The following is an 11,696-nucleotide window of genomic DNA, read 5'->3' on the forward strand; positions in this document are numbered from 1 at the left end:
CCCGCGACCCGACCCCGGATAAGCGGCAGAAGATGGATGGATGGATTAATCAAGTTTATTTTATTTTATTTTACATTAAACGCACATTGTTAAGTTAAATGAGCCTACGGAAGCCGGCAAGCATAAAACTGGATTGCGCCTAACGGCTCAACCCATGATTGGCTCAACCAGCCAGGCGGCTTCCTATTGGTCCACGTCTTTTATTACCGTAAAACTGCTAAACTCTGCGCAGCACGCCAAAGTCCATTCACAAACAAAAGACCGTAATTGAGTACACAAACGCAAATACTAACTGTAAATGATATGATCATTTTTAATACGAATTATTTAACTATTTTTATTATCCACGACTGGTATTTACACAGCAACTAGAAATGTATCTAAACAGTTGCTATTGCGTTAAATTACCGTAAGAACCGGATGTGAGGTGGCTTGCAGGGAGCAAGCCAAAGATAAACACGTAGACAGACGGACTCGGACTGGGATATTTCATGTTATTTTGAAGCTACTGTTTACATTTGCGAGATGGACTAGTTGGTGAAAATATTCTGGGTTCTACTAGGCAAGGAGACCTCGTTAAACTAACGAAGGAACGAGTCTTCTGCAGAAATCGAGTCGGTGAGTCGCTGCAGAAGAGTGACAGCTGCAACGTTAGCTGCTAACTAGCCGGCTAACTAACACAGCTAACAGTGGTTAACTAACAGATATCTGTTTAACAGGTCGTGTATGGAGAAGATAACATCACAAATGCAAACTATATGTGCATTCTGTTGTTTAAGTTGCTTAAAACGTTTTGCTGTTTCAGGGGAAACTGTTTTACGGCTCCTTGATGCTAACCAGCTAGCCTGAAGGGTTGTAAGTTTACTGAATAACCAGTTAACTAGGATACACTTTGCTACATGGAGGATAAAAAATAAAGTATCTATACTTTAGGTGTGTCAGATAAGGAAGGGAAGCTGTAGTTTGCTACATCTTGGATGCTATAAAACTTCACAGTGAAGCAGTCAGCCCAGTGTGAACAAGCTAAATGGTTTCAGACCAGTTTACCAAAGTATCCAGTAGTTAACCCCATGTTCCAGCTACTGGTTTCGGTTGTTTATTAGTTACATTAGCTGTGGTATTTTGTTAATCAGCTGTTTTAGTTACTTTTTGCACTGGGAACACCAAATATGTTGGCTTAGTGATGCTTTTTTTGTTATTGTTATTTGGGTCTTAAACTTACGACTTAAACTTACGTCTTAAACTTGGGTCTTAAACTTATGTCTTTAACTTAAACTTGGGTCTTAAACTTACGACTTAAACTTACGACTTAAACTTGGGTCTTAAACTTATGTCTTTAACTTAAACTTGGGTCTTAAACTTACGTCTTAAACTTGGGTCTTAAACTTATGACTTAAACTTGGGTCTTAAACTTATGTCTTAAACTTAACTTGGGTCTTAAACTTATGACTTAAACTTGGGTTTTAAACTTATGTCTTAAACTTGGGTCGTAAACTTATGTCTTAAACTTGGGTCGTAAACTTATGTCTTTAACTTAACTTGGGTCTTAAACTCAAACGTATGTCTTAAACTCAAACTTGGGTCTTAAACTCAAACTTGGTCTTAGACTTATGAGGTAGTGCATGTTGATCAACACATCTTGAAGCCTCTTGGACAAGCTTTCCCTCATTTCTTTAGTAGTTTTGTAATCTCTTCACTGGCTGCCCGTCTCATTTAGAAAAGTTTTTAAAGTTTTACTTCTGACTTTTAAATGTTTAAATGGTCTGGCACCTCTGTACCTCTCTGAGCTGCTGCAGCATCATTGTCCCATTAGGGCTCTGAGATCAGAAGTCTAGATGCTTCTAGTTTTCCCGAGGACTCGACTTGTGGAGACAGAGCCTTTTCTGCAGGAGCCCCCAAACTCTGTTACAGTCTCCCTCTTTCGGTGAGGTCTGCTGGGACTTTTAAATGGTTTTGAAACTCTTTTAAAAACTCATCTTTTTATGTTGGCTTTTAACTCCGGAGAGCAGGAGCACTCAGTCTTTTCTGTCTTATTTTGTCTTTTTAACTGTTTTTTATTTTAGTGCTTTTAATGTTGGCTCATTTTATTTTACCTGTACAGCACTTTGGTTACTTTGGGTTTTGTGAAAGTGCTTTACAAATAAAGTTTGATTGATTGATTGATTGATTGATTGATTGAATAGTTCTTCTTGAAGAACTTCCTAAAGCTCGTATTTGGATGTCTTTTGTTCTGTTCTCTTATTACTCCATCAGAGCCATCGCCACTGATTATTTTCTGTCCAGTTCTTGTGTCTTGTGGCATTTAACAGCTTTTAGACACCTGCAATTTCACGTGGCTTCTGTCTTGTCAGTTCTTTGCTTCTTTCTCTTCTTATTTCTTAAGGCTGTCACAGGGACTCGATGGTGTGCAGAACGTGCTTTATGATGGTTGTCAGGCAGAGGTGGAAATTCCTGGTACAGAAAGTAAAAGCCCTGCCATGTTTCTGGATCTACCATTACTTTTAGAACAGGTGTTTTCACTAACAGGCTCGTTTACCTGGTAAATAAACTCTGCTCATTAAATTCAGCTGGTTTGGTGGAACAGGACTTTTACTTTCTGGACCAGGAATTTCCACCTCTGCTGTCAGGGTTATGGTCAGCGGGTGGTACACTGAGGTGCACAAAACAAGGGATGAAACTAAAAATCTTTCTGTTGTCGTCACGCATCATTGAGGCGTTATCTGCTCAACCAGCGACTGTCTCAAGATTTTTTTACATCACATTTCTGTAAAAAAAACAAAAAACAAAACAATATAATAATTGTTCATTTGGGATGTGAATCTAACAACTCATGATTCGATTCTAATTTTTGACTGACTGATAAATGTCTTTATTGTCATTGCATGTTTACAACAAAACTGGAAAAAGTGCAATCCATCATAAGGGGCAAAAAAAAGAAGTAAAATAAATATAAACTTAAAATTTTTTTTTTTTTTAAATGGTGGTAATAAATACAGTCATGCAGCGTTTCATCCCTTGATGCCTTGGGGGGACAATTCGATTCAGAATCAATGCACTTCAGTAACAGAAGGTGCGAATTTCTCAAGTAACCTGATTTTTCTATAAGCTAGAAGGAAGTGAGAAATTATTCGGGCCGATTCGATTTCAATTACAAAACTTTTTTTGGTCATTTTTCTTCATTTCAACTTGGAAAAACAACACAACAGCCAGATCATCATTCTGCTTTATTGAAGTAAAAACATCAATAAAAACAATAAAAAATTGATTATTTTTATTTATTTGGGGGAAAAAAAATTTCACACAAAAATATTAATTTTAGAATTGTGAAGCAAAAGAAAATCACAATTTTTTATTTATTTTTTCATGTTTTATTGCTTCCCCACCGCTATAAATGATGTGTCTCTGTGACGGGCTGCTGGTAAGAAAAGCCTGAAGATGTGAAATGAGTCGTTGGCGTGAGGAGACACAACAGCGGTTTGTTTCTGGAGTGTTTTTCTGCTCGAATGATTCGTAGGTTAAGTAGCTTCAACAAAAAGAACTTCTTTTAACACAGAGACTGAAAACGGATGAGAAAGCGGTTTAAGTCCAACAGAAGAAAATCCCATTTTCTTTTGAATTTACATGTTAGTCAGGTTTCACACACACACACACACACACACACACACACACACCAGCGTGCTCTGATTGTGCTTCTCCTCCGCAGTGTCTCCAGCTCCGTTCACCATGGTGCGCTCAGCCTTAGTGACCGCCACCAGCCTGGCGTTGACCGCCGGCGTGGTGGCTCACGCCTATTTACTAAAGCACCAGTTCTACCCGACTGTGGTCTACCTCACCAAGAGCAGCCCCAGCATGGCGGTAAGAGCGCCGCAGCAACGCTCAGTGAGACGGCGTTAACACTGGTGCAAATGACGCAGAGTGTTCTTCTGTGTTCCTGGTGGCAGGTTTTGTACATTCAGGCGTTTGTTCTGGTGTTCCTGCTGGGAACGTTCATGAGGAAGGTCTTTTTCGGGCAGCTAAGAGCTGCAGAAATGGAGGTAGGACGTTTCAGATATAATTCCTGCTACAGAGAGAAAGATGAGGTGTAACATCGTGTATTTTCTCAGCATCTCATCGAGCGTTCCTGGTATGCGGTGACGGAGACCTGCCTGGCTTTCACGGTGTTCAGAGACGACTTCTCCCCTCGCTTCGTCGCCCTCTTCACCCTGCTGCTCTTCCTGAAGTGCTTCCACTGGCTGGCGGAGGACCGCGTGGACTTTGTGAGTGACGAGCAGGAAGCATCACACCCATTAAGGATCCAGTAGAGTCGACTCATACAACAGATTAATACAGCCAGGAAGTGTGTGACAGGCTAGAACAGATGTGTGTGTGTGTGTGTGTGTGTGTGTGTGTGTTTACCAGAGCTGAGTAAACATTGTTTTATCGCTGATCATTCAGTTCCTTAATACGCCGTAGGTTGTTTTTGTTTTTTTTTCTAAAACTACTTAAAAAGAGAGAGAATTTTGTTTGTTGATGTGTTTTTATTTATCTTTCTGACAGATGGAGCGCAGCCCAAACATATCCTGGATTTTCCACTTCAGAGTGTTGTGTGAGTTCAGGCTGTGTGGCCGTTTCTTCTGTTGGTTCCAGCTGGCTGCGCTTGCGTGAAGCAAGTCGAAATGAAACACCATGCAAATGATTCTGTGTGCAGGTGCTCCACAGTTTAAAGCCTTGAAACCACGGACGCAGCAGAAGTATTAGGAACTTTTTCAGCCATAATTAATTTAAAAATATCATTTAAAAACCTTCTTAATGCCTGAAAACCTCTTTGTCAGAAAAGAAGATACTTGTGCTGTTTGGTGACTTTTCCAGAGCCGTCTGGGATAAATGTGTCATGTAACTCTGCTTTCTGCAGCTCTCATGGGACTGCTGGGCATCATGGACTTCTTGTTTGTCAACCACGCCTGTCACAGCATCATCACGCGAGGAGCTTCAGTCCAGCTCGTTTTTGGATTTGAGGTTAGTTGCATTTGTGTTCAAGTGCAAATAAAATCTCATCAGTCTTCATTTCTGTTTATTTGAATTAGAGGAGCTGATTTCTTTTGGCTCAGTGTTTAACATCAAGGCCTGGTTAGATGAAAACTTTGTAGAACTAAATGAGGAAAAGTCAGAGATCCTGCTGGTAGGAAAGTCCCCCGTCGACTTGGGACCGCTTCAAAATTTTGTGCGTCCCAAGGTCACCAGGCTTGGCGCCACAATGGACGGTGATTTTAAGCTTGATAGAAAGTCAATGCTGTTTTAAAAAGTTTTTATCATCTTCGTCTTTTATAAAAAGTGAAATCTTTTCTATGTCTTCATGTTCTGGAACAAGTTGTGCTTTTATTTCTTCTCGACTGAACGACTGCAACGGTTTTATGTAGATATCAGCCAACACACTCTTTCCCGCTTGGAGTTAGTCCAGAATTCTGCTGGTACCAGAAAACATGAACGCATCACGCCGGTTTCAGCTTCTCTCCACCGGCTGCCTGGACGTTTTAGAGTTTATTTAAAATCTTATTGTTTGTTTTTAAAGCTTTAAATGGACCGGCCCCTCAATACATTACAGAATGCCTCCAATTTTACACCCCAGTCGCACCTTGCGGTCTCAGGACCAGTCCCAGCTTGTGGTGCCGAAGACGAGACTTAAGACCAGAGGGGACGGGGCGTTCTCTGTAGTCGGTCCGAGACTCTGGACTCTGCCCCTCCATGTCCGAGCCGCCCCCACAGTGGAGGGCTTTAAGTCTCGTCTAAAGGCCACTTTTATTCTCTGGCTTTTAACACTGTGTGAGTTGTGTGGTCCTCTGTGTCTTTTATTTGTTTTATTTTTCCTTTTTAATTATTTTATTGGGTATTTATTTTTAATTGTTTTACCTGTTTTTATTATTTTAACGACGTTATTATTTAGTGATATTCCACTCTGTGCAGCACTTTGGCGACATTCTGTTTTAAAATATGTTTTATAAATGAAGTGGGTTGGATTTAAATGTTCCTTATAAAACCTGCAGCAGCATCAGAAGCCGGAGTCGTAACCTCACCTACAAATGTTTTAGTCAACTAAATTATGCTTTTTGTCTGCTGGAGAGGGATTCTGGTGGTGCGTTCGAGTTGACTTGTAATTCTGAGCGTCCAAAAATATTTGATAGTTATAATTATGTCTTTATTTATTTATTTTTCACTTCAAAGAAGCGGTAGAATATTCATGGAAAACAAAATTAATAAAAAACAAGGAAGAAAAGTTAAAAAGATGGACAACATGTGTAAAGTAATTATAATAGGTTGGAAACCCGATAAAGGCTCTTTAAGAACCTCACGTAATCTAAATATAAAAACAAATGGGTCGTTATTTATACCGGGGAAATAAAAGATTCTTTTGGTGACAGAAGAGTGATCTTTTCACTATAAAACCACAGCGGTTAGCCTGCAAATAAAACTTATGTGGGAATAAAGATATCAGTGATTTCTTCTTCTTCATCCTCCATAAGCAGCAGAAAACTCCTGATGCGCAACAGAAAGCCTTTTACTCTCTTCCCCTCTCTTGCTTCAGTATGCCATCCTGCTGACCATGATCCTGACCACCTTCATCAAGTACATTCTGCACACCATCGACCTGCAGAGTGAGAATCCGTGGGACAACAAGGCCGTCTACATGCTCTACACGGAGCTTTTCACAGGTGCTGCCTTCGCTTCACGCCTCTCAGATTATCCCTGTTCTGTGTAGAAAGATGAAAACGTCGCAGCCACACTGAAATGTTGCACATGTCGTTTCCAGGTTTGATCAAAGTGCTGCTCTACATCGCCTTCATGACCATCATGATAAAGGTCCACACCTTCCCCCTGTTTGCCATCCGGCCCATGTATTTGGCCATGAGGTGAGCAGCTTCAGCTTGAGACTGCAAAGGGTTTGAAAAAGGCTTGTTTTGTCATTAAACGGCGTGAAAGGGAAGCTTTCCTGGTGTTTGCCTCACAGTTCAGAGGCAAAGAAGTAAACACGATCAGATTTACATCACAGCATGTCAGGAGTCTTTTAGTAAAGCAACTTCCAACTTGTCCTTTCAGGCAGTTCAAGAAAGCCGTAACGGACGCGATCATGTCTCGGAGAGCAATCCGCAACATGAACACGCTGTGAGTACACCTCTGCTTCACACCATCTGTCTTTTAATGGGAGATCCCTCTGAGATACGTTGGGCTGTATGAACACATTTTAACTGCTTCTTCATGTTTGCCTCCTGTCTGGTGTCGTCATAGCTCGTTCACAGGAGAGAGGAGTTAGATTAAAGTAACACTGGGCTGAATTCTGGTGAAGATTTAATTCAATCCAGTTTTATTTGTATAGCGCCGCTTCACAACCATGTTGTAACTGTACAGACACATCGTTTCCAGCCAATTCATACATATCCTATAATAGAAACCAACTGATTGCATCGAGTCATGACTTGGATCCAATCCTCCATCCTGAGCTGCACGCGGCGACAGTGGGAAGGAAAAAACTCCCCTTTAACAGGAAGAGAAAACCTCCGGCAGAACCCGGCTCAGGGAGGGCAGCCATCTGCCTCGACTGGTTGGGGTGGAGAGGACAGGAAAGACAGATCAACATGTACAACTGCACTTATTCAGGAAGACCTGCATTAATGTATTAGAGAAATAGAGCGAGGTACTTCTCAGTGCATCAGGTAACATCCCCATTGCTACATAAGTAATGGATGGCTAGACTACCCATAACTATAAGAGCAATGAGCAGAACCTGGACAGTTGGGTCCCGTACATGCAGACTCCAACTCAGGAGATGCATCTTCCAAAGCAACCTCTCCAACGTCTTCCCCACCATGTCCATTTTTCTGCCTACTCTTGGAAATGATACAGGCGGAACAAATGTTGGACAGCAGCCCAGTTCGTCCAGAGATGAGCAAAGTAAAGTCTGAAGAGGAACTGTGCAAAAGTAGAAGCTAAAAAAGTGAAACGGAGCAGTTTTTCAGATATTTTCATGAGGATGTTGCGCAGGTAAAGCTTCTTACATGGAAGAAGTAAGAACTTTGTTCTTGTTCTTAAGGCTGCAAGAACAAGAAAAGTTGTTTTGTTCTGGTTAATTCATGTCCAGCCAATCACACGATCCTCCTCAGCGATCTGCAACAAGACAGCTGTGCAGGGAAAACGACCCAAACCAGGGCAAAAGTACATCATAATAACAAATAACATCGTAGCCTTTAGAAGAAAGTTTATGTTTCTTATGGAGGATGCAACTGGCAGATCCCAATGGCTGATGATGATGATGATGATGGGCACCTCTATCAATGGTCAGAGTCGGGAGAATCCAAGGCCAGACCCGCATTCATCTTAGAAACCCCACGAGGGTCCAGAGAGATGTGAAGCCCAACATATAAAACCTCCTTCATTGCCATGGAAACAGTGACGAGACAGATGTCTCTGGAACCAGCAGAGTCTCTGCTGTCATGTGACGCCTTGTTAGTGTGGAGAAATGACCGACGATGACGTTCTTGTGTTTTCTGTTCGGGGTTTGGATGCTGATGCTGGTCGACTCGTCCAGCTGACTTTCTCCTCGTCGTTCTGGGTCGCTGCATGTTGTGTGAGAAGCTTCAGCGTCTCATGCTGCCTCCTGTACGGGCGACTGTGGTCATTAAGAGGTTAAATCTGCTTGCTGCTGCAGGACGTTTAACAGGCGTCAACGTTCACATAAAAGCAACTTCTTGTAACGGTCCCCTCTCTGGTCTGTGTTCAGATACCCTGATGCCACTCCGGAGGACCTGCAGGCCTCAGACAACGTTTGCATCATCTGTCGGGAGGAGATGGTGACTGGAGCCAAGAAATTACCTTGTAATCACATCTTCCACTCCAGGTAAGTCTGACTCGGCAGTACAGCAAGCAGTCGGAAAGTCAGACGCGATCAGCTGAGCAGTAAGAAGTCAGACGCGATCAGCTGAGCAGTAAGAAGTCAGACGTGATCAGCTGAGCAGTAAGAAGTCAGACGCGATCAGCTGAGCAGTAAGAAGTCAGACGTGATCAGCTGAGCAGTAAGAAGTCAGACCTGATCAGCTGAGCAGTAAGAAGTCAGACGTGATCAGCTGAGCAGTAAGAAGTCAGACGTGATCAGCTGAGCAGTAAGAAGTCAGACGCGATCAGCTGAGCAGTAAGAAGTCAGACGTGATCAGCTGAGCAGTAAGAAGTCAGACGTGATCAGCTGAGCAGTAAGAAGTCAGACGCGATCAGCTGAGCAGTAAGAAGTCAGACGCGATCAGCTGAGCAGCAGGAAGTCAGACCTGATCAGCTGAGCAGCGGGAAGTCAGACCTGATCAGCTGAGCAGCAGGAAGTCAGACCTGATCAGCTGAGCAGCAGGAAGTCAGACCTGATCAGCTGAGCAGCGGGAAGTCAGACCTGATCAGCTGAGCAGCAGGAAGTCAGACCTGATCAGCTGAGCAGCGGGAAGTCAGACGTGATCAGCTGAGCAGTAAGAAGTCAGACGCGATCAGCTGAGCAGCGGGAAGTCAGACGTGATCAGCTGAGCAGCGGGAAGTCAGACGTGATCAGCTGAGCAGTAAGAAGTCAGACGCGATCAGCTGAGCAGCGGGAAGTCAGACGCGATCAGCTGAGCAGCGGGAAGTCAGACGTGATCAGCTGAGCAGTAAGAAGTCAGACGCGATCAGCTGAGCAGCGGGAAGTCAGACCTGATCAGCTGAGCAGCGGGAAGTCAGACCTGATCAGCTGAGCAGCGGGAAGTCAGACCTGATCAGCTGAGCAGCGGGAAGTCAGACGTGATCAGCTGAGCAGTAAGAAGTCAGACGCGATCAGCTGAGCAGCGGGAAGTCAGACGCGATCAGCTGAGAAGCGGGAAGTCAGACGTGATCAGCTGAGCAGCGGGAAGTCAGACGTGATCAGCTGAGCAGTAAGAAGTCAGACGCGATCAGCTGAGCAGCGGGAAGTCAGACGTGATCAGCTGAGCAGCGGGAAGTCAGACGTGATCAGCTGAGCAGTAAGAAGTCAGACGCGATCAGCTGAGCAGTAAGAAGTCAGACGCGATCAGCTGAGCAGTAAGAAGTCAGACGCGATCAGCTGAGCAGTAAGAAGTCAGACGCGATCAGCTGAGCAGTAAGAAGTCAGACGCGATCAGCTGAGCAGTAAGAAGTCAGACGCGATCAGCTGAGCAGCGGGAAGTCAGACGCGATCAGCTGAGCAGCGGGAAGTCAGACCTGATCAGCTGAGCAGCAGGAAGTCAGACCTGATCAGCTGAGCAGCGGGAAGTCAGACCTGATCAGCTGAGCAGCGGGAAGTCAGACCTGATCAGCTGAGCAGCGGGAAGTCAGACCTGATCAGCTGAGCAGTAAGAAGTCAGACGCGATCAGCTGAGCAGCGGGAAGTCAGACGTGATCAGCTGAGCAGTAAGAAGTCAGACGCGATCAGCTGAGCAGCAGGAAGTCAGACCTGATCAGCTGAGCAGCGGGAAGTCAGACCTGATCAGCTGAGCAGCGGGAAGTCAGACGTGATCAGCTGAGCAGTAAGAAGTCAGACGCGATCAGCTGAGAAGCGGGAAGTCAGACGTGATCAGCTGAGCAGCGGGAAGTCAGACGTGATCAGCTGAGCAGTAAGAAGTCAGACGCGATCAGCTGAGCAGCGGGAAGTCAGACGTGATCAGCTGAGCAGTAAGAAGTCAGACGCGATCAGCTGAGCAGTAAGAAGTCAGACGCGATCAGCTGAGCAGTAAGAAGTCAGACGCGATCAGCTGAGCAGTAAGAAGTCAGACGCGATCAGCTGAGCAGTAAGAAGTCAGACGCGATCAGCTGAGCAGCGGGAAGTCAGACGCGATCAGCTGAGCAGCGGGAAGTCAGACGCGATCAGCTGAGCAGCGGGAAGTCAGACGCGATCAGCTGAGCAGCGAGAAGTCAGACGCGATCAGCTGAGCAGTAAGAAGTCAGACGCGATCAGCTGAGCAGTAAGGAGTCAGACGCGATGAGTTGAGCAGGAGGGAGTCAGACGCGATGAGTTGAGCAGGAGGGAGTCAGACGCGATGAGTTGAGCAGGAGGGAGTCAGACGCGATGAGTTGAGCAGGAGGGAGTCAGACGCGATGAGTTGAGCAGGAGGGAGTCAGACGCGATGAGTTGAGCAGGAGGGAGTCAGACGCGATGAGTTGAGCAGGAGGGAGTCAGACGCGATGAGTTGAGCAGGAGGGAGTCAGACGCGATCAGTTGAGCAGGAGGGAGTCAGACGCGATCAACGATTCTTGTTCAAAGTGGGAAATAAGAGTAAAACTTTTCTCTGTCGTCCTGCAGCTGCCTGCGCTCCTGGTTCCAGAGGCAGCAGACGTGCCCCACCTGTCGCATGGACGTCCTCAGGGCATCCAACAACAATCAGGCTCCGCCTCCGGCTCAGGCTCCGCCCCCTCCTCCAGCACCGCCCGCCAACGCCCCTGCAGCCCCGGCCCCCAACGGTAGGAGTCACAAGGCAGTCAGGAATGGTTTCAAACACATAAGGAGTAAAGGGATCTCCTCGTTACGTCACACAGCTGTATGGAAGGAGACGATGTAGGGATCAGAAATCTGTAAAACGATAATAAAACCTAATTTAGGGCGCAGCGCTGGGAAAAAGAAATGTACAAACACATGTAGTTCCTGTGTCTTATCATTGTTCCCTCTTACTGGTCTGGGAGGAAAATGGAATGTAAGATGGATGAAA

General features: G+C 44.9%; 1 protein-coding gene across 1 annotated transcript in view; it reads left to right on the forward strand.

Moving 5' to 3' along the window:
- Nucleotides 1-465: 465 nt before the first annotated feature.
- The window catches only part of syvn1 (synovial apoptosis inhibitor 1, synoviolin), an 18,485-nt gene continuing 7,254 nt past the window's right edge, over nt 466-11,696 (forward strand). Inside the window, exons 1-11 of the mRNA XM_079249478.1 lie at nt 466-618; nt 3,704-3,855; nt 3,942-4,034; nt 4,104-4,256; nt 4,537-4,585; nt 4,892-4,995; nt 6,560-6,686; nt 6,785-6,884; nt 7,072-7,137; nt 8,750-8,866; nt 11,294-11,451. Coding sequence (XP_079105604.1) covers nt 3,724-3,855; nt 3,942-4,034; nt 4,104-4,256; nt 4,537-4,585; nt 4,892-4,995; nt 6,560-6,686; nt 6,785-6,884; nt 7,072-7,137; nt 8,750-8,866; nt 11,294-11,451 — 1,099 coding nt within the window. The 5' untranslated portion in view covers nt 466-618; nt 3,704-3,723. The remainder of the gene's footprint in view (nt 619-3,703; nt 3,856-3,941; nt 4,035-4,103; nt 4,257-4,536; nt 4,586-4,891; nt 4,996-6,559; nt 6,687-6,784; nt 6,885-7,071; nt 7,138-8,749; nt 8,867-11,293; nt 11,452-11,696) is intronic.

The sequence above is a fragment of the Telmatherina bonti genome (genome assembly GCF_933228915.1).
Source record: "Telmatherina bonti genome assembly, chromosome: 12".
NCBI lineage: Eukaryota > Metazoa > Chordata > Actinopteri > Atheriniformes > Telmatherinidae > Telmatherina > Telmatherina bonti.